This window comes from Nanorana parkeri, unplaced genomic scaffold (genome assembly GCF_000935625.1).
Source record: "Nanorana parkeri isolate BGI_ZX_2015 unplaced genomic scaffold, ASM93562v1 scaffold74, whole genome shotgun sequence".
NCBI classification, from domain to species: domain Eukaryota; kingdom Metazoa; phylum Chordata; class Amphibia; order Anura; family Dicroglossidae; genus Nanorana; species Nanorana parkeri.
In genome coordinates this window covers 1,073,515-1,100,380 of record NW_017306342.1, presented here as the reverse complement: position 1 = coordinate 1,100,380, position 26,866 = coordinate 1,073,515, and the positions used below count along the sequence as shown (strand labels likewise).

Below are 26,866 nucleotides of genomic sequence, written 5' to 3'. Positions count from 1 at the left end.
AAACCAGAACAAATTGTGTATTGCTAATTTATAGTTCAAAAAATAAAATTCTTCTCAACATTAAAATAAAATGAGCAGAAGCAAGAATAGCACTTACCTGCCTTTTAATTACATGGAAGGAGCTTGCCATGGCAGCAATATAGAACAGAGCAGGTTTGTGCCAATGTACATGCCCTCGTCCTGCATCATGTCATTTTGACTACCACAGATGTGCACCTCAATGCAGCAATTAGCATGAATGGTTTCCTGTACTCGGGGATGTGCTAAGCAGAGCAATATTAGAGGGAAGAGATTCCTTTTATAGGAAGTATAGCGTATCCAATGTAGAATCCTAATTCTTCAGAACTCTTAGCATTATTATCAGCTTACATCATGTTTCCCTTTAAGTCTAAATATCGGGTTAAAAATAGCAGCTTTCTATAAATGGTCTAATTAGATGATCGGCTCATTTGCATATCCGCTTCACAAACTGAGACAAAATTGTTAAATGGGGGATATTTTGAGACCTAAAAGGCTTTGCTATTTAAATCTACCGGAAAAAATGATAACAGAGTTAGTATCACGAAAAGAAAAGGTTCAGCATTGTGTGTGTGGCACTCACAAGCTGATAAATGTTTGCCTGGAGATGAGCTTTAAAGCAGGGTCAGCACAGACAACAAATTATACTGTGTGTCTATTTTAGGTTATTAGCTCATTTGCATATAAGCAGGCATAAAAGCCTCAGGGAAAACTTGTTGGCAGGATAGGAAAGGATCAGGAGAGAGAAGAAAAAGAAAGGAGAGAGGGAAGTAGAAAGTGGAGATAAGGGTAAGGATGAAGGAAGAGGTAAGAGGTTGGGTGGTCATAAAAATGGAGGAGATAACTTTCTAGTAGGTCATGGGTGGAGGTATAAATTTCAGATGGTGATCAGGCGTCTATCAAAGGTAGATGGCAGGAAGTGTTGTACCCATGGGGACCAGATAGTTTTGAATTTCCACATAGAGTTGTCTAATTGCGCTGATCTCTTTTCATGGGACATGATCCAAGATATATATTATTTGGTTCTGGAGATACTAAGATTGGGGGATTTCCATGATATAGCTATTTCATGTTTGGCCGCTGATAGTACCTGCAATATAAGCTTCAGTTTGGCTAAGGAGAACCGTATGGGGAAGTTATTAAGGAGAGCTAGAAAAGTGTTTTTTGGTACAGCTTCATCGTTCATACGGAAAATCCAATCCCAGAATCTAGAGGCTATGGGACAGGACCACCACGTGTGATAGTAAGTGCCATGTTCAGAACATCCTCTAAAGCACAATGGGGAGTGCAGAGGCGCAAAGGAGGTTATTCCAGTAGGGACCATATGCCACCGTAGAATAACTTTGTAATTGATTTCCAAAATATTGGTATTTTGTGAGCATGATTTGGTGTTCTTCCAAATGCGTTGCCAGTCATCGTCACTGAGAATAAGACCAATATCCTGTTCCCACTTCTGAACATAGGAGGGAGGGGGGGAAGTAGCAGAGAAGAGTAGTGAGGAGTATATGAGGGAGATCAGCCCGGGGCTGTGTGGATCATCACGGCATATCCGTTCAAAGGGTAAGAATCTGGTCTGAGAGGTCTTGCGGACAGCAGTCTTATTAATAAAATCTGCAATTTGCATGTATCTAAAGAACTCCCTCCGCATAGCTAGATTCCTATTGGCTATTTCACTTTGCAGTAGCCAATAGCAAACTAGCTATTACACCAGCTCCTCTGCTGCTGCCAATCAGCAGAGGGGGACCTAAAGTTCTCCATCAGGTCCCCTTCTAGTGATTGACAGCAGCAGAGGGCGGGTGCAATAGCTAGTTTGCTAATGGCTATTGCAAAGTGAAATGACCAATAGGAATCTAGCTATGCATTCCTATGGTGTTTTTTTTTATTCTGACGTCATGCGCTTTACGTTACATAACGCGGTTCTAATTATTAATTCAATTTGTGGTTTCCTTTAAGCAGTGGTTCTCAACCTGTAGGTCGCGGTGTGATTTCTGCTGTGCTAGGTGAGAGTCCTCCTCAGCCCTCTCCTAGCGCAGCAGTGTCAGTTCTCCTGCCACGCCGCCAGATGTCGCTGCAGCAGCCACATCATCCCTAAATTTTACTGTTGGGGGTCACCACAACTTGGCAGATGTTACCAAGGGGTCCCGGCCCTAGAAAGGTTGAGAACCACTGCTGTAGACCGATCTGAGTTGCACATAAAAGAAAATGAAACCATGACTCCCTCGGTTCCTTACAAACTTGCCCTTTGGGCACTAGATTGTGCTACGGTTATAAGTATATGATCCACAGGACTAGGAATATAGAACATACTAGAAAGGGTTATTAGCATTTACACATCTCCTTTGCTCCCCAAAGAGCAGCCATGGTAAAAAAATTTCTACCTCCTGAGATCCACCCATGCCCATGTATAAAAGCTCCTCCTGACAACCAGAACAATGAGATATCAGCATTCATGTGTTTCCTGTGACCTCAGCCAGTCTGAACTCTGATCCTCCCCTTTAGCAGAGATCACATGACTCAATGCCTATGTGTGATGCTGGAGCAGCATTTTTGCTGATATGAATTTTAGCTCTTCTATTTCTCTTTATCCAGAATAGAAACATTTTTCTTTTTTCATTTTAGGGGAAAGCTCAACCCGCTATTAGTATTTTTCACCACCTGTCTTTCATTATGGAGATTTTACTTCCTGTGTTGTAGACTCAACAGGAAGTGAGAGGATATCTTTGCAATGTGAGGGAATCCACTCCAATGCCGGGTATATAGGGTTCTCTTTTCTTCGCTCAACCTGTGGGCTGAACGAAAAGAAATAAAACAGATTCCTCTATCAACATTTACAAGCTTTGATGGACGAATACCCCCACTGTTTCTGCTAGCTTCGTTCATCCGAGAATTTTCCAACAGGCTCCTTGGATCATCTGATCAAGAGATGCTGACCGGAAGCCACCCACCCACACAGCGAATTTAAGCATTAAGAACCGTCCCCAAAAGTCGAAGTGTGTATAACCGTCTTTAGACAGTTATCACAGGAACAAGTGTTGCCATCAAAAGATTTCCCCTTTATTCCTGTTCAGGTGGCAACTCAAAGTTTTGGATTAACTCTCCCTTTCCCAATGACAGTGGTGATCAAGCACAATTACAGAGATTGAGGCTAGGTTCACACCTGCACTACAGCGCACGACACGCGTGATCCGATGCTTCCAATGCTGAGCGGGCAGTGTGCGCTTGTGCACACCGGCCCGTGCGGCATTTGTCTCCCGAGAACGCCACTAACCCGCCGAAAACCGTTCGATTCTCGGCGGGTTTTCAAGCCTGCCCGGGAGACAAAAGACGTGCAACGGTCGCACGCCTTCCATACACCTGCCGATTATCGTACGATCGCGGGATCACCTGCGATTATCGTGCGATAATCGGCAGGTGTATGGGCACCTTTACTCTAGCAAGGGTTAACCGAGTTCTCTCTAGAAAATTTATTCAAACACCACCTGACTTTTATCATGATATCTGTAAGACATACTTCACCATTTTCCATTCACAGAATGAATTCTGCGTCGAGCCGACCTAAGAGAGAGCATCAGTCAAGATCCATAATGTCTGCAATGGAGCCAAATGAAAAGCTGCCACATAATGGGATATCCTGCAGTTCATCCGTCAAATTATCAGGTACAGATAACCATCCATCTTATCTCAATAAACAACTGATATGATCTTTATCTCAGGATCATTGTTAGTCACCAATAATAACTTCCCAGGCAAGCTGGTTTCTGGAAAGTTTTTCAACACGCAAGAGACATGAGACCATGTCTTTTTTGGCTAAAATTAGGTACCTCGGCTTATATTCGGGACGGCTTATACTCGAGTATATACGGTATACTAATATGATAATTACACCTAGTATTGTGCAGTTCTTTCCGGAGAACACGGGGCCTCCCACGCTCGAGGGGTGGTTACTAAATGCTTTCATATGTGCATTAAACATAAATGCCAAACTGCCTTATGCAACATGTAATAATAACCTTAAAACAAACATACCGTACATTTAAATTTATCTGAGCTGGTTTTACTTCTTTATACATATGTGTATTTTTAGTAATGTTTATGGTAATAAGCAGACCTGATATATCTATCTATCTATCTATCTATCTATCTATCTATCTATCTATCTATCTATCTATCCATCCATCCATCCATCCGTCTCATCCGTCTATCCATCCATATATATATCTATACAGTATACCTACCACTATATACACTGCCTGGCCAAAAAAAAAGTCACAATCTGATATTTTGTTGGACCACCTTTTGCTTCGTGGCATCATTGTGATGTGGAGGAGGCAAAGAACATAATTTGTAGTGTAAGAAGAGGGATTTGGGAATTAATACATTTATTAAGGAATTGATTAAGGAATTAATACATGAATTAATACAAAGCGTCTTAACTTTGACTCAGCTGGAACACAGCCAATCTAATTGGCTTTTAGACTTTAATTATGTAAGCTGCGTAAAAGAAGCTGATGAAAGAAGCTGATTAGTTGCTATGGGCAACTGCACCAGCTGAGATAGAACCTGTATGTAGATCTTTTTATTCATTCCTTCTTGTGTGTGGGTTGGCTAGCTTCCAGGAGCAAGGTAGCCTGTATGGCTAGTAAGTTGTAACAGAGGCCTCATTGTAAATGTTTTCTGTTGGTGTCATGAAATCATACAGAGGTTGCACAAAATTATGGAAACAACAATTAAAATCAAGATTATATGAGGTTGTTTCTTCTTACATATATAATTTGGTGTTATCATACCCCCTGTATGTTGTACATCAGTAAGTACCTTCTGGTGTATAGATGGCACCAACTGGCTCTTGTATGTTACATTGGTGTCCACTAAGCATGTACATAGATTTAAAGTGGAAGATGATTATATCAGCCAGGAGTAAGAGTTATATGCACACAGAAGGCCACATATTACAATCTTATGTCAAAGCAAAACATTTTTATTGTGGATAGAGTGGGGAATGATTAGATCCCTTTCAGGTTTTTACTGCTATCCGAGAGGTTTCTGTACATACCTGTGTCAACAGATTTACCGGACAGAAAATGAGGAGAAATCTGCAACAGCAATACAGAAGAAATATAAAATATCTCAAGCCTTCCCCTGTTGCTGTTGCAGACTGATCCCCACTTTCTGTCTAGTAGAACTGTTTCACTGTGACAGAAAGTGAGGAAAGCCTCTCTAAAAGAGCCTCGGATAGCAGGAAAAAGCCAAATGGCTCTAATACTTCCCCACTCTATCCATACTTAAAGTGACATTAAACCCTCAGATTGAGATTAAACCCTCAGATTTAACATAAACCAATACTGTAATGTGTGCCTTACTGTAATCCATGGTTGTTCCCTTCTCTTTCCTGCTCTTCCTTTTAAATCCTCATGTCTTCTCATGCTTGGGAAGAACTTCCCTTTTCAGCTTAGGCCTCTTCCTGTAGTGCTGGCTCAGGTTACAAGCCTATAGAAACGTATACACAGACACCGTGTATCCATTCCTGAGACAAGGCAGTCTGCTGCAAAACAGAAGTTCTGCAGAGCATGAGAAGAGATACAGATTTAAAAGGAAGAGCAGCAAAGAGAAGGGAAACAACCATGGATTACAGTAAGGCACACATTACAGTATTGTTTTATGTTAAAAAATCTGAGGGTTTAATGTCACTTAACAAAAAAAAGCTTTGACTGAACATGCACTTTAAAGCCCAACCTCAAGTTCCCTCAGAACAGTGAGACCTTTTTGTTGATCCTCCCTGCATTGCTTTAATTGATGCATCCAAAAATGTTAAGGCAACCTGTGCCCAGACTATGGACATTAAAGTTTTTACATCTTCTTAACAAGCAGTAAAAGAGCTTTAAAACCAGCCATTACTGACCTCTCTAGCTGCACATACTGTAAAGTAACCCTACCTCAACATTTACAACATGACTCTAAAGCAGTGGTGGCCAACCTACTATATAGGTAGATATGAGTGGCCTGACATCACCAAAGGGCCACATATAATATTCAGAGAATGTAATGCCAAAAAAAGCTGTCAGAGCCTGAAAACATGTAACAGATGGTTAGAGGCTATAAACATGCTATAGTAGTTGTTGGAGACTGAAGACACGCTAAAGGAGATAGTCATAGACTGGAGACATGTTACATGATACTGCTAGAGATCACTGCTATTACAGCCTCTTTACAAATCAGAGATTCCACATTTATGCTCCCTACAGCCCCCTTAAAAATGACTTGTGCCACATATTTCTCTCAGCAAGATCCATTACAAGAGATCAAAGGAAACAAAAAAACATAGAGGAAAGGGATGGACAGTACAATAAAAGTAAGATAGTGTGAAAGAAATTAAGCAAACGATAAACTACTAGAACTCAGTCTAAAAAAATATTTTTTCTTCACTGGCTTGGGTAAGCAACAAAACAGACCAGTGTCTGCAGAGACCCCCATACACCCAAGTGCCAGCAGGTTGGGCACCAAGGCTCCAAGGTCAGGTTTCAGTTGATTTCTAAAAACTCCCAGGTACCTGGTGTGTGTTTACATTCAAGATTTAGAAGTTTGCCAGGCTTTTGCTCTTCATAGGAAATAAAGGGAAAATTAGTTTTTTTATTTCAGTTTCATTTGAAGATGAGTTTCTGCTCAATGCCTATAGCTACAGGAGTGAATTAGTGCTTTTAAAAGTGCTTTTACTGCTTGTTCAGAATATGTAAATACATTGGTGTGCATAGTCTGGGAGCAGGTTAACTTTAAAGTATACATACTCTAAATCCAAACGTCTTCCATGCAGTCATTTGACGAGTGCTGTCCTTTACACAGCGCAACATATGTTAACGCTGTTCCCTGCAGTAGTGTACATTGAAACCAATGCTGCGTGATGACACTGAGCCCAAGGGGTCAGGCCTGGGCTTACAGGAAGGGTTTGGATGATGCCAGGCAAGTTGGGTGGTGAACACTGGAAGAGGAGAGCATGGAGACGATAAGAAGTGTATTTTAAACTTTTTTTTAACTAACTAGAGGGCAAAAGTTATTTACAAAATCCTGAAGCTGGAGTAGAGCGTTAAGTATATTGTAGGCCATCTTTTCTCTCTGGAACAGTGATTGAAAGTAACAACAGCACAGAGAGTAATAGCACCATGACAGCACAAACCTTTATTGAGTTGTCATAATGCGTGGCGGAACAAACGCCATAGCGACCCAGGCGGGGGGCCTGGCCAGGACATCCCCCTGATGCCATGCGGGCTGCCTAGGTCACTTTGGAATCTCATGCTACTGGCTGTCACTGGCGGCTGTGAGGAGGAACGTGGCACTGTTCAGATCAAAATATTGCTATGGGGCCCTGTGATTTCTAGTTACGCCCCTGGTCATAATAACAATGTTTAACCCCTAATGGTGTTTTTGTCCTGCCATTTGGGGTTGAAAAGGTGTTACTTTGCCAGCTACATTCAAAACTAATAGTAAAAGTATTGTGCTTTCATGCATGGAGCATTTTTCACATGGTGAAACATTGGCTGTGTTTGCGGAGAGGCAGTGTATTGGGACTTGCTTTACTTCCGTGGCATGAAATTAACACTCTCAAACAATTTTGATAGGGCTCTGGAACAGAATATTCAATGAAGAGATATGACTGATTGAAAGCAATTAGGTATAGTTTTGTGCTTCCATGGGAAAAACTCCAAAGACACATAATATTCCTTTTCGGAGATGCATTGCATGAATAAAGATGACTCACTCGGGCAAAGAGGTTTAGATTTTTGTTGTTCTTCCAATTTTTTACATTTATTTATTTTTTGTGAAAATGACCATTGGTTCCCTATACCCCAATAACAATGGAGTGGGAAGCTTCTAGCTTCAGAATGAGTAAATGAAGTCTGGGGGATTCTTAGGTATTCCTGCCATCTATTCCCATTCTGTCAATCTAAGGTAGTTTTTTCCTGTAGACAAAATTGATTTAATTTGAGGTGGTGGGAGCAAGTTTTCAGCCATGGAAAATAGAAAGAAACTTGTTGCACTCCTTACCGGATGCCCCAACGACAGGGTAGGGTGCTTGTAGTGACTGGATGGCACAGCTGGTTACAGGAATCAATTGAAGAAATGTCACCAGCACATCAAAAATCCTTTCAGGATAGCCATGTGTTCATTTTTAATAAGAACCATGTGAAGTAAAAACAAGCGCTTTTGGGCCACAAAGGGTCCCTTCATCAGGCTTAACATTGAACACATGGTTATCCTGAAAGGAATTTTGGTGTGCTGGTGACATTTCTTCAAGTTTTCAGCCAATCTCATTCTTGAAACCTCTGTCAAAGGGCATCTTGGCTGATGTATTCATGGTAGCTAGCTTGTACACTTGCAGCTCTTCTACCCGCACAGCCACACCATCCATTCACAGAATCCCATCTGCTACAGTGGAAGCGGGATTCGTAGACTATTCTACATTACACTTGTAGTCCATTGACGTTCCCTTTGTCCTGTAACTGAAAACCCTACGTACTTACAGGGGCTAGGAGGAAAAGTGTTCAGGAACCTTGCTCCCACGATTCACTGATCACAGTTGCAATGCTTTGCAGGCTCAAATGCAAACAAATGAATCAATGCATATTTTTCTTTTATTAATATGTATGCATTCAACATTGTTTGCAAAAGCTGCACTATGCCTTTAAACATTTTCTCCTCACACTGTACAGGAAGTGTCAGTTGTAGAAGAGTGTGGCATAGCACTGCCCTCTAGCAGTTACTACAGGTATTACATATTTGAATTTTCATGATTTTTCCAGGACACACATTCTCAAGTATTCCCTATCTTTTATATGCTATTAAACCTTCACAACTCAAAGACGATGAAAATATTGTTTTTTAATACCCTTAAAAAAGAACAACATTATGACATTACCTGTACATAACACATATCTGCACAGCAGGTTGTAGTTGTGCAGACACCTACACATTAGGTTATTATTATTATTATATTATTATTATTATACAGGATTTATATAGCGCCAACAGTTTGCAGAGCGCTTTACAATATAGGGAAGACATTACAATCACAATACAAATCAAGACAAGATGGTAAGGAGGGCCCTGCCTGTGAGGGCTTACAATCTAAAAGAACAGAAGGTTGTAGTTATATGTGAAATTTAGATGCTGGGGTAGGGTCACTTACTTAGGTCACTTGTCATTTTATCTGTAAATAACTGAATTTTACTATCTTTGCCAACTACTTACAGGCCAGGAAAACATAGAGGTTGTGGAGTCAGCTATTGCTAAATTTAGGTGTAGACGCTCACACGGGCTGCCAATTACTGTAAATCTGTAGTCTGCCCATAAAAATATCTGTACCTATGTTATCCATAATTCATGTGTAATGCCAGCATGATGCCAAGCCATAAGCTTGATTCACAAAGCTTTAACACAAGGACAAGAATTTTAAAGTTAAACTAACCTCAGGTGTTAAACTAGATTTTTCTTACTAGCTAAGGAACATTATTAGGGTTTATTAGTGTATCACTCGGCTGTAGATCCTCAAATCATCTCTGAATTGGTGCTGACACTGTCCTTCCTTCTGGAGGGTGGCTACTATTGTTCCCCATGGTCCCTGTGTGTGTTGTAAAGTAGCCACTGCACCACAAGCTTGTTTCCATGATAGACTACAATCTCCTGTTTAGTTTACTAATTTGTATTGAGATTGAAGTCCATCACAGGAGTGAGCTTGGAGCCGGGACTACTTTACAACACACACAGGGACCATGGAGAACAAAAGTAGCCCCCCTCCAGAAGGAAGGACAGTGTCGGCACCAATTCAGAGATGATTTGAGGATCTACAGCCAAGTGATACACAAATAAGATACATTTATGTTAATAGTTAGGGTACTTGAAGGATTAACTCTTTAAATTAGTGTCACTTTAATTGTAACCAAGTTACTGTAATTTTAGATGTCATTGGACTCAGCTGAAAATAACTTGTCACTATTTTGAAAATAAAGATTTTTATCCTGGTGTTAAAGTGGAACTAAACTCACCTCCCCTCTCTGGCACTGACATCTTCACCTGGTCTTCACCCAGGCTCAGGATCTTCGGCCATCTCGATTGGCCAGAATGATGTAGCTCTCTTACATGTAGGGCTGCGACCGACTAATCTATTAAAGGAGAACTATGAGGTGAGTGCTTTTCACTCACCTCATAGTTCTAGCCGACCTGTGACAATGAGACTGTCATTGTCAGGTGGGCTCAGTAGATCGGGAGGTGAGCGAACACATACCGGCGTTCGCTCACCTCGCGATCCTGTCACGACTCTCTGCCGTGACAGGGGAGGGGCTGGATTCCCCCCTCCCCGCTCCGATCCGCCAGTGCTGACTGGCGGAACGGACGGAGGAGGGGGCGGTCAGTCAGTCACGCAGCTGGGCGGATCCCGGCACAATTGTCGGGATCCGCTTCAGCTGCGGCGTCTCAGTATACCGCGAGCAGCTGCTCGCGGTATACTGCGGCATCTCAGTATACAGCTCGCTACAGCTCGCGGTATACTGAGCCTAGGGTGACGGGAGGACGCTAGTTTGTGTCCTCCCGTTACCCTAAGGAGAACTATGGGGATTATGAGAACAGTTGTCAACTAGTTGGTTGGATCCCCTATCTCTCTCCTCTACGCTGGGAGGAGAGCACAGCAAGCAGTTGGCGGGTACAATAGCCAGCCTGCTATTGGCTATTGCAATTTGAATTGACCAATAGCAGGCTGGCTATTGCACCAGCCCACTATCTGCTGCATTTACATTCAGCTGCCATCTGCGGAATCTTGACACTGGCGGCTGTCATTACCTGGCTGGAGCTATTCAAGTGCCATGTGCTTACAATACAATTATTAAAAAATTCATAAAGCTGGGAAAAAAGTTCATTTTCAGTTTTGGCCTGACAAATTCTGCTACAGGAGGTGCGTTGCAGTGCCATTAATTTTAATGGACTCCAAACGCGCCTCCCAGCCACAGTGTGATTGCCGCATTGGACAGCACGGTAACGCAATGCTGTGCGTTCCGGTGCAGTGCATTTGCAAAAAATTGTGCATGCAGTTTTATTCTGAAGTAAACCTTGATTGTAACACTGCATTTGTATGTTTTATTTTAAATTAAAGATGTTTTTTTTTTTTTATCCGATCAATCGAAAAAATAAATTGACCAACTAATCGATTATAAAAATAATCATTAGTTGCAGCCCTACCTACATGCGAATGGGAGTGAATTCATTTTGGCATTGAGGTATGCCGAGAATGTACACCGTGTATATTCTACTTAAAAACTGTGAACAAGCAGATACGTTTGTTTTATTGCAGAAGGGACATAGCGTGTCTCTTTTGCAATGAGGAGCCTACCTGCAATTGTTTTATTTTAGGGTTTACTCCCACTTTGTGCACTGAGCCTTATGAGACCATTGATGTTCCTTGTTGCTCTATCCATCTGATGAGAGCTGACTATAAAAGAACTTTGATGTTGACTCTGTGCATAGAGGTAGAAAGGTATAACAGCACAGCGTATGTATAGAACATCTGGAGATTTGCTATAACCACTGTACACAATGGAAAGCCAGTCAGTGCTTTAGTGTGTGTGCTGAACCCTGCTGGTATTAGTGTTGTCTCTGTACAGTCTTTATGGAGAGTGTGGTGTTAGTTGGTGGTTTGGCATTTGAATTTTGGAAAGTTTATTGATTTTTAGAAAGTTGCCTAAAAGAAAGGTGGAGAAAACCTTCCAGCTATTGGAGAAGCCTCATCTTATCTTTCTCATCTTTTCTTGACCAGTTGTCCATACATATTACAAACCAATTGTACAATCTTCTTCAATCTACCAATAATTCTGATAATTCTGTAGTACAAGGGACTATGTGATTGCATATACAAGGTCTGCAATGTCAAGGTAGGACTTTACATTGCCTAGTCTTAGTAAATCTAAAGGAGATTGTACCGTTTAATCCGATAGCATAAAAAAACCCATCCAGAAACACACCTTTAACCCAAAACACAGCGCATGTACATTTGCTTCTGCTGTGGTTGTGTTTCTGGTTCTGCCATTTATTTACAATGTGCCACATTATTGGTGCCAAAATATGTGCACCGCAATCGCAGTGCTAAAACATACAGGCCAGCTGCTATATTTGCATCATGAGGTTTCCTTTAATACCGTATGGAGTCAGTGGGGTCTCATGATGACGGCTCTCTTTGTGGATTATTGTTAGAACCATGGAGATCTCATAAACCACAAGTGTTTTTCCACAGAAGGGCTTGTTATCGAATATTTTACAGGCAGCTTAGATGTGAATTGTGCTTAGTGGAGCTCTTCTTTAAAATATTAATGGGGAGTTAGAAATCTTGTGTGAAGTGTGAGCAATTAGCATGGTGTCATTATTGCCTTGCAGCCAGCTTAGAGGTGTAGACGATGTGATGAATATCAAAGAGATATGCTTGTGTTTAGTTTGGCTGATTTTTATACAAGTCATTCTTATACATACATGAAAAGGTCTTCGTAATACCTACTGTATATTGAACTGTGTGGTATTGATGTGACGCCAATATGCCTTGATTGTGCTGGGTATGCCCTAACTATGCAGATACAAATGTGTCCTTATTAATAATGACAAACATTCACATGCGTTGAATTCTGAACACAGATGATGCAACTCAGAGGTGACTTGCTCTGTCATGATTATGCCATATAGTGTTATATACTTCCAATCCAGTGCTGTCAGCACATGCTGGGCACATCCTTGGTACCTGCAATTCAGGCCCTTCCTCAATATAAGCCCCCTGGGTGCCCAGAATGTCCAAGTGCCCAGATTTATGGTGACTTCTTGTGTTGATGGCCATTGAGTATGACCATTGCAGTGCTGAGACCGATAATCAGACTTAGCAGGGTGGAAGTAAGTGCATATGAGAGAGTTCTGGGTGCTTACTCTGAGCAAGGACCTGAAGTGTCAGATAAAGCTAGCTTTGTTTTTTTGGAAATATTTTCGTTTCAGGGGCCTAGTTAAAATGGTGCCCATTGCAAAGTATAAACCAGGGCTCAAGATGTCTCCTGTAGATCATCGTACCAATGCCTTAAGTCCCTGTCCAGACAAAACGTTCAGGTGTGAACAAGGGCCATAGAAATGAATGGGATCCCTTGTCTTGAGCATTTTGTCGCCCTGAGCTTTATGTGACAAAACGCCGAGGAGTGAATGGAGCCTAAACGATAAGTGCATTACAAAACAAAGTGCGCTTATTCTTTTTGGCAGCATTGAGAGGACCTGCACTATGGGATGTCAACAAACACAGGAGGTGTGTCAGATCTTGGTAAGTATGCATCTGTGGAAGGTGGAATCTGTTAGGACAGGGGAGGGAACAAAAAATAGAAAATGCACTTTGACAAAAAGTGCACTTATTCTTTAAGCAAAATAACACACTTGTGAGTGTCTTTCTGATGAGTATGAAAGCTTCTTTTAGTACAGCAGCCTTGTTGCAAAAATCTAACTGTCCAGAATCCTCAGATTCATACTTACTTGGATCCAATGACCAATGCCTTCGGTATTTCTTTACATCCTGGCCACTGCACTGCAATACAGCCCCATATTCTTCTATGGTGCCGTCTCCCGCCGTCTACCTTCATCTCTGGCCTCAGGGCACAACCCTACAGAAGTTACATAGTTACATAGTTAATTAGGTTGAAAAGAGACACAAGTCCATCAAGTTCAACCTATAGAGTTATAGGCGAGGAAAGAAAAAAACCTAAAACAGAACACTATGCCCACAATAACCCAATGTTGATCCAGAGGAAGGAAAAAAACCCCTATGGCTCCCCCCTCCCCCCTCTCCTCCAAAAGCAGGCTCCGTACATTAAACGGAGCTTTTACAAACATGCTGTCAGTACGCAGTACAAGGCGTTTGCCTGGGGCCGCTCTCAAGGAAAGTGCCGCTCTAGGCAAACGCCTTGTTTGCCTCGCGGTAAATACGCCCCTGCACATAGGAGGTCATTTATTAAACTGAAGTAAAGTGAACGGAAGTTGCGTTCATTGTAAACTTCCAATCATGTGCTGAGGGTTTCCAAGAAACCTGTACTGAGGGGTTATGGAAGCTGCCATTGCTGAAGTCTTCTTGAAAATACTAGTTCCCTTGATATCAAGCCAACCCAATGGTTTCAGTACTTTTTGAGTGCCAGGGCCAGAAAAGTATGAAGATGAAATGCTCTAATGTCTCACTTTCATGATTTACATACTTGTTTCAGGTCAATGACTCACAAAGATTTAAAGCCAAAGACAGCCAGTAATTGTCATTGGTTAAAGTTGAAGTTTAGGCTCGCAGTGTAAACACACGCAGACAGATCTCTTTATCAACTGCCAAGATGCCAATGTTGCAGAATGTATATTTGGACGGCATCACAAACATGATGATGTTAAAAGGTGAGGCTGGTGTTCAGATTTAGAACCCAACTCCGGCCAAAACATCCAGCGTTAAAACTTTTCTGGTTTTTATATATTTTTAATGACATCAGTCTGAGCTGCACTAACATCCAATCGCTACAATCATGCGTAGGGTGCTCAGCTAATGGTGCTATTGGTTAGAAATGGATCCAGAAGATTTTACTGAAGTTCCATGCAAGGACAGCATTTCAGGGATATGGGGGAGCACAGGTGGAAGATAGGGAAGGGAATTTATCAAAACTGGAGCAGGCACAATCTGGAGCAGTAGTTTTCACGGCAACCAATCAGCTTCTCTCTTTCATTTTCAAATATTAACTGAAGAGAGAAGCTGATTGGTTGCCAGGGGCAACTGCTCCAGATTTTGTCTGCTCTAGTTTTGATAAATTCCCCCCAGGAAGTGAGAGGAACTCTCACTTGTTTCACTTACAGTGCTCTACAAAACGAAGTAATCTTTTTTGTAAGTTTAGTTCTGCTTTGGGGTGGTGTATATAGGTTTAAGGTGCTGGGAATGAAAGGGTTAAAAACTTTCACATATTTATTGTGTGAATGAAGAACTCCTAACATGCATTCAAAGGCTGTGACTGCATGACAAACCTTGTGTGAAGAAAGGCTGCTTGACAAATGCATTGTATATATTGTATAAAGTGTGATGCTATTGTGTTTCCTTTTCTTGTGTAATAATGATGTACTTCCATGAATTCATCCAAGCGTCCACGGCTTAACGCTAAACACTGTTCAGAAATATGTTTACCATGAAATAATCGCTTTGAATTTGTGTTGATTTGCTAGGCCACGTTTTACATAGATAAGAATTCTTTTTCACTTTCATCATATTTCAATGCAATCAAGGAAACCAGCACAAGAGAAATATGGAGCCAACAACTGCGGACCTACTTGTTTGTGAATCAACAAGTACTAAAGCCCAACACAAACACATGAGTACATAGTCAATATACTGTACACTAGCTTGTTCCACTTTAAAGACTCACAAGATACTGGGGGGAATTTATCATAGCAATTGCGAGTGTTTGAACTTGCACGGAATATATTTGCGCCAGATTGATGTTGCTGGTGTAATGTTGTTCATAAATGAGATGAAATAGACTCCAGAAAGTAGACTTGTAACTCCAGGCAAAAGGTTTAACTGTCGCTTCTTGAAGAATTGGTCATGGGGACTTCTTAAAGTGACATTAAACCCTCAAATTTTTTTAACATAAACCAATACTGTTATGTGTGCCTTACTGTAATCCATAGTTGTTTCCCTTCTCTTTGCTGCTCTTCCTTTTAAATCCTCATGTCTTCTCATGCTGGGCAGAACTTCTGTTTTGATGCAGACTGCCTTGTCTCTGAAATGGATACATGGTGTCTGTGTGTAGGTTTGCAACCTGAGCCAGCACTACAGGAAGAGGCCCTGAGCTGCAAAGGGAAGTTCTCCCCAAGCATGAGAAGACATGAGCATTTAAAAGGAAGAGCAGCAAAGAGAAGGGAAACAACCATGGATTACAGTAAGGCACACATTACAGTATTGTTTTATGTTAAAAAATCTGAGGGTTTAATGTCACTTTAAGTTGTGATTGTTTTGTTAGGTGATGCTCCAGTTTCAGACAGCCCAGAACAAGTGCAGATGAGAACAGGCACAAAACACATGCAATTGGAAAAGTAGTGTAAGCTCGGGTCACAACAGGCGCACATGTTAAAAGACAGATTTGCACATTAAACAAATGATCAAAGAGGCTAAAACTGTCACAATTGCTTTGGTAAATTTCCCCCCATTGCAGATTGGGGCCATTGGATCAGCATGACAGCTTTCAGTAGAAATGATTCTATTGGCTCGTACCTGGCGTTTCAGTCTCCTGACCAATAACATTTTTAATACAGTGATTTGTTGAATGAAGTAACGGTTCTATTTGTGTTACTGAGCATAGTGGCTCCAGGATAAAATGGCCTCTGGTGCTGCTACCATACCACCCTTTACTTAGAAGGCATTTTAGGTATACATTACATGTAACCAGCACTGTCTCCGATTGCTTCTCAACTTAGGGAAAAGCCTTTAGATGGCACTGCAGCCTGAAGGTGGAAGTGTTCATCGGTTTAATGCTGTAGTTATCAGATACAATTACATGATTAGCTTAAAAAATATTTTACATTTTTTCACATTTGTCAGACTATTAATAATTAAAAAAAAAACAGAGCAGGGTTTCAACAGTGGGTAACTGTGGGCATAGCGTTCTGCTTTAGGTTTTTCTTTTTTTCTCGTCTCCATAGGTTGAACTCGATGGACTTGTGTCTTTTTTCAACCTATGTTTTTATTTAAACAGTTTACCCGATAGAAGCCTTATATTTATGTATGCAAAAAATATTCAGATCAGAGTTATTGCGAGGTTAACTGACGAATGTCGACACTGCTAAAATTGGCCTGGGCCTCTAGGCATCAATGGTCACGAGTACGTATGTTTACTTCCTCCTGACTTACCTAAAGCATGCTAAAGTAGGTTTTTGTTTGCCCTCTCTCCAGGTTCTACTATCCACTTGGACCAGCCCTGTTGCAGAGCAGTATATGACTTTGACCCTGAAAATGAAGGAGAACTTGGATTCAAAGAAGGTGACATCATCACTTTAACCAACCAAATTGATGAGAATTGGTTTGAAGGCATGGTCAGTGGGGAGTCTGGTTTCTTTCCAATCAATTATGTTGAAATTGTGGTTCCTCTTCCACAGTGAACTTTGGAGCCTTGGAGACCGGTCTACCGTGTTACAAATAGACTGAGGACTTTTGAATGTGGCATTCTGTGAACGCCTTGCTACTTGATTGACTTAACTTTTGTGTGTCATCTCTTTTATATGTATTTATTTTATATCAATTTTATTTTTTATGAAAACATTGACACTGCTACCCACAGACATACAAAAAAAAAAAAAAAGGTATATAAATATATTTTATTGTTGTATGAAGACCATATCATATTGTTTCATATGTGACTTTTGCAGCTTGTCTGTCAACTATTTTTAAAGAGACTTCTTTTTAATGCTCACTAAAAGTATTTTAAAACAATAAGCATAGTCCGTTTACAGAGGTAACTTGTTTATTTTACTTTAAAAAGAAATCTTTAACTGTGAATATTCTAATGTACGTTGCACAATATTTGTTAAACTCAACAATGTCGTGGTAAATTGTCGAATATGAACTTCTGTCTATATGACCAAATATAATAAATATATTGGAACATAGCTATCGCATGCCTGTGAATGGTGATCCAAAAGGGGAAATGCCATTATTCCATAAATAGCTCCTATTTATTCCATTTATTTCCACTATGTACATTGAAAGTGATAGTATAGAAAGCCATTGTTCTAAAGGTTTGCGGAAAACTGGGCCTTATTTCTCAAGATGTCTGTAACAAAAACTGTCTATTAGGGATGCACCGAATTTACATTTTTAGACCGAAACTAAAATGGAAAATTGTATACTTACCTATCGGTAATTTTCCTTTCCTGACGCCAATACATGGCAGCATACAATGCGCTGGGGGCGGAGCCATACCCATTGTATGCTGCCATGTATTGGAGTCAGGAAAACGGAAAATTGTATACTTACTAGGGCTGCGGAAATTAACGATTAATTCCTCGATTAATCGTTTAATTTTTTTGATCGATTAAAATTGATAGTTACTCACCTCTCCGCCGGCTTCCGGGATGTCCGTGACATCACCAGACTCCTCCCCCCTTCCCCAAGTGGCTCCATAGGCTAACGAAGGGAAGGGGGGAGGAGTCCGGTGACATCCTTCTATAGTGCAGTGCATGCTGTGCTGGTTCTCTTGCTGTCACGGATCTCTCCACCATTGAAGACACCGCTCTCAGTCTCCAGCTCAACCCCTCCTGCATCGTGGGTTTCCGTCTCACTCTGCTGACATCCAGAAACCGCAAGTAGCCTGGGTTGTCTGATCCTACCTTCAGTCCGGTTAAAAACGTTATCCTGATAGTTATAACTAGAGGTGGGGATTGCGTAGGGAACAGCACCACCTAGTGGTGACTCCTAATAGAGCCTGCTTATTACCTATGAGGTATAATATGGATTCTGGACTATGCTATAAATGCCTGGAGATAACCATTGATGATTATTGCCTATACCCTATACTGTGTAATTACTACTAATTTATAACTCCAATACTGATATTACTCACGATCTGTGTGGTGACTTCTGAACTGTGAGGTTACTACCTAGTGTTACTACCAAGTTTAACCAACTACATTGGCCTATACACATACAGTACAGCAATTACTAAAATGAACTAGGATCACACTAATCCAGCACGTTATTATTCTGAGTTGCCCCACTCAAGCGGTGGCCATATTGAGTGGGACACGTGAGCTTAATAACGTGCTGGATTAGTGTGATCCTAGTTAATTGTATTACTTCATTGCTGTGCTGTATGTGTATAGACCAATGTAGTTGGATCTGTATGTGCGTTATAATTAATCGAGATTAATCGATTAAAAAAAAATTCGATTAATCGAACACGAAAATTTTAATCATTACCAGCCCTAATACTTACCTATTAGGGGCTTTGGGGAAATATCAGGGGTCTGTAAGACCCCTGATATTTCCTTTTTAAAATAATACAAAAAGGACACAGAGTCCTAAATCTCTTTTTCTGCAGCCCCGGTTATGAATGAACAAGAAGCCTCTATACTGAGCGTTCCTGTCCATTCATAAACTGTGGAGATAGTATGAGTTACTATGTCCACAATTATGAATGAACAGGAAGTGATGTAGAGCACTTCCTGTTCATAACTGGGGACACAGTAAGCATACTATATCCTCCGTTATTTACAAACAGCGATAAGCCCTGATCGCTGAGTGCTTGTAACCGCTCTCCATCCTGACTCCTGTCTGCCACAGGAATCCAAGTGGGGTGATGCGGGAGGAGAGCTTGTCTCCTGTGACACCCGTCTCCTCCCCGGACCGCCTGCTCGGCATCGTGACAGCATTCTCTCCTCCCCACTGGATGTCGGTCTGTGTCCCCTCAGATCCAGCAGTCATCGGAGGGGACACAGACAGGCTTTCAGCGGGGAGGAGAGAAGCTAGGGATGCACTGAATTGTCAGTCATTATGGTACTGTCAGCATTTTCAGCTGAAATTCGGGTGCATCCCTACTGCATATTTTGTTCTACAGCAAGATTTAACCTGTACAAGAAAAGGGGAACCTGGCAGAGGAAGGTTTAAACTCGATTCAGATTTGAATCATGGGACTGGTGGTTCTTATACCAGATAAACTGATAACACACCCACATAAAAATCAGCAGTTTACATAGGTGTCTCATTTAAATTCACATATCTAATTGGTATTTCCCTATCATTCTAGTGACACACAGTGTAAGTATATGATATTTTCCAGTACTTTGCCTCAGGAACATCCCTCTAGAGCAGGGGTAACCGCAATCCCATCATGCATCAACCTCAGGGATTCATGTCTGTGGCGGTTAGTCTTGCAATGCCTATTGGGCTTTGTAGTTGCACCACACTGGAGGGCCGGAGTTTGCCTACCCCTGCTCTAAAGGGACCAGCCGACCTGAGCAAGCATACTGGGACTCCACTTGCCTTGATATCCATTTTCCATATAAAAGGTGCCCTAATGAAAACATTCACCATGGTCATCGCTGACTGCTCTAAGATCAGGAAAAGAAAAAATCCAGATGAGAACGCAAGGAATGAACTTTTAAAAGACATGTTACATCCCATGGCTTTCTATGGATTCAAATGATCATCTACTATGTCTTGGTAGTTGCTTCCTATAGCTCCCTAGGAAATTCCTTCATACACTATTGACAGACTGTCATGCAATTTTCCCAGCTTGGTTCAAGTGGTCATCAAATTTATCATCTTGAATTAATTCCCTAATTGAAGGTCCTGCAAAAATTCCTTCTTTGATCTTAGTATCACTGCTCCTAAGGAATTTCTTTCTGACATAAGTCAATCTCATTCCATGTTGAACCGTGGTTTTTATAAGCCCTAGCTTAATGTGCAGCGGAGGGAAGTACACTTTTTCAGGGTCCACAAGTGGTGTGTTGATCAATAGGTAAAAAACCAACACTCACAAGGGGATCCGTCCAATGTCTGTGGTGTGTTGATCACATTCTTCTTTCCTGGAGTCAGTGATGTTTGTTTTTAGATGTAATGATTTTTCTTGGCTCTGCTGTCCCATTCACGTTACAGCTGGTAAAATCTGGCAAAACAGACTTGGCCCTATTCACACATGTGATCGCAGGTATTCACACATCCAGCAGTCACCTGTGATTAGGGACATATGTCCAAGTGTGTCCACATACCTTACGATAATCGCGGTATACTGAGACGCCGCAGCGGATCCCGACAATTATGTCTGGATCCACCCAGCTGCGTGACTGACAGCTGGCTCTGCCTATCTAGAGGCAGAGCCAGCTGTACCCGCCCCCTCCCCCGTCCGTTCCACCAGTCAGCGCTGGCGGATCGGAGTGGGGAGGGGGGAATCCAGCCCATCCCCTGTCACGTCAGAGAGCCGTGACAGGATGAGAGGTGAGCGAACGCCGGTATGTGTTCCCTCACCTCCCGATCTGTGACAGTCTCATTGTCACAGGTCGGCTAGAACTAGGAGGTGAGTGAAAAACACTCGCCTCATAGTTCTCCTTTAAGGCCGGTTCACACCACAAAGTCCACTTTCCACAGCAGGCCCTACCCTGGAACTAGCAACTGCAAGCAGAACTTGTACAACTGGTCCAACAATTTCTCAGGATCCTGGATCTATCCTAATGGATCATTCTGTCCTGCAACTGGAGCTCATGGCTGTGGCACTACGCTACTGCGTTGATATCCAGAATGGGTGTGTGTTGTTGGAGGTACTGTTTCTTTAAAACAGGTCTGACCGTCATTCTTGAGGGTCCCCCATAAGGGACAGCTTCAGTCTTGTTCCACTATCTGCAAGTGGATTCAACAGATCATTCATGCCTAAAGCAACGAAGGACAAGGTTCTAAAATTTGCCAGTCAAGTCTTTTAGATAAGTTAGAGCTTCACGGGCCTTTTAGCATCATGCATCATTTTCTCAGATTTGCAAGGCTCCCACCTGGTCTTCTGTTCGTTAAGTTTCACCAAGTGGATGCTCAGGCCCCATCTGATCCCAAAGTCACAACATTCTCCAGGCAGCTCTATAGTCTATATTAAATATCCTTCATAACCTGTAGGTTCTCATAGGCCTATTCACATTTTTTTGTTTGCAGGGTTTGTCCTAAGTTAGACTCTGTTTTAGATATCCCAATGTACCAGAATTACTTTATCATGTAACCCTTAATATACTCCAATAAAATGATTTAAAGATTGTTTTTCTAGTTTTGGGTAGAAGCTGGAAGTGTTAGAAGCGCTCATGGATTACTGTGTCACAGCACTGAGGGCATTTATTCTAACTTACTGTTAGTAACTGTCTCCAGGACACAAAGTGATGGGAAATCTAAAATGTCACTGAAATTGTAACACACTACACTGACATCTATGAAAAATGTGATTTCTCCTTCACATGGGGAAGGGGGGTTGTCTCTAACGTCCTTTTTTGTAACAGGAACAGGTGAAATCTCCCGAGTGAGGAAACCGAACATCTGTCAGGTTTAAGTTTACATCTTTCCCATTCAACCCAAAACATTTAAAAAAAAAAAAAAAAATTTTCAAAAGAGATCTACATAGCATTTACCCCAAAACCATACCTCATGAGCCTAACTGTATCTTATCCATTACCTGCTGCTTAGTACTTGTTACACCCAACAATGTGTACTTATAGCACCAAGACCTTAGTAATGAAAGCTCCTGTTCTGTATAAGCACTATACTGAGTTATTTAACAGCACAAAGGCAATCAGATAGAAGCTGCTGAGGTTCTCTCCGATACATGAACTGAGCAGCACACACAAGAACTATTATTAGGGATTCAAGTCAGCAAGCTAATAATTTGCACATTATCAGCTATTCCAAAGGAAAGAAACCAAAAATAACTGGCAGAGATGATCAACTGCACTCCAGCCCATGTTCTCATTTAGTCCACTTTTTCCAATTGTCTGAAAGGATGTTGCGTTACCCAGAGCAAAACAAAGTGATTACAAAGTGACTTGAGAAGTCTCTGTATTTTTTTTCTCATCTTTGCTCTAATAACTGCTGAAGCATTCTGATTCATTGTAGGAATGGCTAAAAGACAAAAAGGAACAGCAACCAAACAGGTTCCATATTCTTAATAAAGCCAGGAAGTTAGACAATTGCTATGGACAACTGTCCCACTTTCGAAAACAGTTTTTGTAAATCAGACCCTTTGACAACATTTTGGCCTCATCTTACCATATTGTTTCAATGAATTCAACACTACAGGATTTAACAAAACTGTGTTTATTCTCTTAACTGAAAAATAATATTACAACTGAAACAAAATAATGCAATTTTAACAGAAGGCAGCAGTTCCAATAACAGCACTAAATAGCAAACTTGACTTTTTGGTTGCCGCGCTATCAGGATATATGGATGACCTATCAGTAGGGGTGGGTCAAATGTTGGAGCAGATATAAAAATTAATCAGTTTGATTTGGAGGACAAACAGATACACCTATAAAGAACTAAATGGATGATGCATAAAACACTGGCTCGGCTGAGGAGTACCCACCATAACACACTGGCTCGGCTGAGGAATCCCCACCATAACACAGTGGCTCGGCTGAGGAGTACCCAATATAACACACTGGCTCGGCTGAGGAATCCCCACCATAACACAGTGGCTCGGCTGAGGAGTACCCAATATAACACACTGGCTCGGCTGAGGAATCCCCACCATAACACAGTGGCTCGGCTGAGGAGTACCCAATATAACACACTGGCTCGGCTGAGGAATCCCCACCATAACACAGTGGCTCGGCTGAGGAGTACCCAATATAACACACTGGCTCGGCTGAGGAATCCCCACCATAACACAGTGGCTCGGCTGAGGAGTACCCAATATAACACACTGGCTCGGCTGAGGAATCCCCACCATAACACAGTGGCTCGGCTGAGGAGTACCCAATATAACACACTGGCTCGGCTGAGGAATCCCCACCATAACACAGTGGCTCGGCTGAGGAGTACCCAATATAACACACTGGCTCGGCTGAGGAATCCCCACCATAACACAGTGGCTCGGCTGAGGAGTACCCAATATAACACACTGGCTCGGCTGAGGAATCCCCACCATAACACAGTGGCTCGGCTGAGGAGTACCCAATATAACACACTGGCTCGGCTGAGGAATCCCCACCATAACACAGTGGCTCGGCTGAGGAGTACCCAATATAACACACTGGCTCGGCTGAGGAATCCCCACCATAACACAGTGGCTCGGCTGAGGAGTACCCAATATAACACACTGGCTCGGCTGAGGAATCCCCACCATAACACAGTGGCTCGGCTGAGGAGTACCCAATATAACACACTGGCTCGGCTGAGGAATCCCCACCATAACACAGTGGCTCGGCTGAGGAGTACCCAATATAACACACTGGCTCGGCTGAGGAATCCCCACCATAACACAGTGGCTCGGCTGAGGAGTACCCAATATAACACACTGGCTCGGCTGAGGAATCCCCACCATAACACAGTGGCTCGGCTGAGGAGTACCCAATATAACACACTGGCTCGGCTGAGGAATCCCCACCATAACACAGTGGCTCGGCTGAGGAGTACCCAATATAACACACTGGCTCGGCTGAGGAATCCCCACCATAACACAGTGGCTCGGCTGAGGAGTACCCAATATAACACACTGGCTCGGCTGAGGAATCCCCACCATAACACAGTGGCTCGGCTGAGGAGTACCCAATATAACACACTGGCTCGGCTGAGGAATCCCCACCATAACACAGTGGCTCGGCTGAGGAGTACCCAATATAACACACTGGCTCGGCTGAGGAATCCCCACCATAACACAGTGGCTCGGCTGAGGAGTACCCAGCATAACACAGGCTCCAGGTGTCGGACCTGTGGAATTGGATGTCTTTTGTAATAGTTAAAACTTATATTTCAGTTTTTGCCTATGCCAAGGCCTGATTCACAGAGTTGCATTGTGGTAACGAGTTACTGCAGCACACGTTATTGTGCATTGGTATCATTCTTTGGGAATTGCACCCCCCCTCCCGTGTTGCAGCGCATCACAATAAGCAACAGAACGTGTGTTAGCACACTACAGAGATGGAAGTGATGGAACATTTCCCCACTAAGTGCACAAATAGAAACAAAAACTTGACAGAGGTTTCTACTCTTCCATGCTCTATCCAAACAACCCAAATGTTTGGCCTGGGGTTGCACTGAAATCAAATTACAAGTGCTTTATAACTGCTGTCATTCTATCACTAATACGGCAGCCTGTGATATAGGCAATAGCCAATCAAAATGATCCGTCAGCATTTTGGAGAATGTGTAAAATGAAACTTGCAACTCAAATGTAAGGATCCATCTCAAATCACAAAATTCTAGGTTTTGTTTTTCTCACTGACATAAGCACAGAATCTTCTTTAGAAAGGCAATCAGCATGTACGAAGAAGACACTGCTGGGGGAACTGCAAAGCTCCTTATCTCTGTTGACTTAGAAGGGGGGGTAGACATTTCCCCAAAGCTGCCCCATTAGTTAACATAACCCTGTTATGCAGAGCAATATAGGGAATGCTATTAATGACCTAGTTTCTGGGCTGTGTGTTTTTTACAATTCTAAATTGCTGACTCTACACTAGCATACAGCAAATGATAGCCAGAGAAAGTGCAATCTTCAAGATCAGTGGATCAGCATGACAGGCAGCATGCATATTCAGAAGGAGATGTCGGCAGTAGCAGCCCATACAGGACAGAAATAATAGTAGTAAGATCTCACAAAGCAAGTGAGTGATTTAGACCATTATCTGTACAGAATGTAATTTGAAATCTAGAGCTGAAATATCAGTTTTTGAGGGACTAATCCTTCAAACAGCATGAGCATAAAAGAAATACTCAAAGAACGGCCAATTTCCATTGTTTTAGTCCAGGCACCAGTATAGCTCATTATCCAGTCTCCTGACTGCTACCCATACAAATGTCAAGTAAAAAACAAAACAAATCAAGACACTTCACTGGTCATCCGACTAGCTTTCTCAATTGAGAAAAAGCTAGTCGTATGACCAGTGAAACTTCAAGAAAATTACTGCAAGTCCAGACTTTTTTTTTTTTTTTACAGAATGACCTGGATGAATGAGAATATTCAGACATATTTCTGCAAAGGAAGGCCACATGACACTACAGATCTGCCATACAGTAGAATACCCTGGATCTATTCGCTTAATTATGATTAAGGGATTACCAAATCAACCATTTTAGTGCAAAACAAAGCTATTTATTTTGTCTGGTTTAAGAAATATTTACGGTTTTATTTATATTTTACAGCTATAAATAGAAAAAGAAAATATAAAAAAAGTTAGCCAATATAGAGTGCTATAACGTTTCCTTCAAGATGTTATGAACAGGTGCTGCAAAAAGGAAGAACTTTATTAAAAAAACAAAAAAAATACAACCATCTCCCAAGTCAAATTAGTGCAACTTCAAAACCTGTGCAAAACTGTGCAGAGTCCTTCATTTGTGGACTAAATTAGACAGACACTCTCCTCCAGACCACACTCCTTTATTCTTCTACGTGAGATGACAAATCTATGAGAAGCAGTAAAAAAAAGGCATCTTCCCAAATGCAAAACAAGAAAAAAAAAACTGAAAGTGAAATCTTCAGTCTCCACTAGGACTTAAGAGCAGTCTTCTTGATGTTACACTTGAGTGGCTGGATTACATAACAGAACAGCTGGGATCTCCAGTCTGGTGGGCCTAAACAAAGCGGAAAGGGAAAGATCAAAAGTTAAAATGTGCTTTTAGATCACAGAGACTGACCCTCAAGTCTAGACAATCTCATGAAGACATTTTGGTTCTTTGCCAATTAGTCAACTCTGACAGTATGTCTAGTGCAAAAAATATTTCTACTGCATTCTCTACTCGCCATCTCCTTCAAGAACAGTGCGGAGAGCAATGGCAATGTGCAAAGTGTATTCAACCAGAGAAAATTATTGTTTTCATATTCTTCAACCAGCACCCGGTCTTATTGTACAAAATGTCAACAAAAACTACCAAGCCGGTGCTTCCAAAATAGTCACAGCACACCCTTAGCCATTGCTAACTGACTTGGACACAAATGAAAGCATTTACCCCGAGTCTACATAGGATGTAATGGAGACTTGTAAAGGAAAGCCCAAATAACTAAGTCCGATAAAAGGCATTCGCGAAAATATGCCCAAGTCCAAACACAGGGCACTTGTTGCCCTACATCTTGGGCAGGATTGTAAGGGGGGGGGGGGGGAG

The 26,866-nt window shown here is 41.8% G+C and overlaps 2 protein-coding genes across 4 annotated transcripts in view; one reads left to right on the top strand and one right to left on the bottom strand.

The window, feature by feature from the left end:
* The window catches only part of SH3GL3 (SH3 domain containing GRB2 like 3, endophilin A3), a 113,593-nt gene extending 96,375 nt beyond the window's left edge, over positions 1 to 17,218 (top strand). The window contains exons 8-9 of the mRNA XM_018576687.1: positions 3,551 to 3,675; positions 16,979 to 17,218. Coding sequence (XP_018432189.1) covers positions 3,551 to 3,675; positions 16,979 to 17,184 — 331 coding nt within the window. The 3' untranslated portion in view covers positions 17,185 to 17,218. The remainder of the gene's footprint in view (positions 1 to 3,550; positions 3,676 to 16,978) is intronic.
* A 9,002-nt stretch (positions 17,219 to 26,220) lies between these two features.
* The window catches only part of LOC108804804 (lamin-L(III)-like), a 29,111-nt gene continuing 28,465 nt past the window's right edge, over positions 26,221 to 26,866 (bottom strand). For 2 of the 3 annotated variants that reach the window (XM_018576692.1, XM_018576691.1), the window contains exon 11: positions 26,221 to 26,338. In XM_018576692.1, the coding sequence (XP_018432194.1) occupies positions 26,300 to 26,338 (39 nt within the window). In that variant the 3' untranslated portion in view covers positions 26,221 to 26,299. The remainder of the gene's footprint in view (positions 26,339 to 26,866) is intronic. The other variant, XM_018576689.1, reaches the window with a different exon arrangement.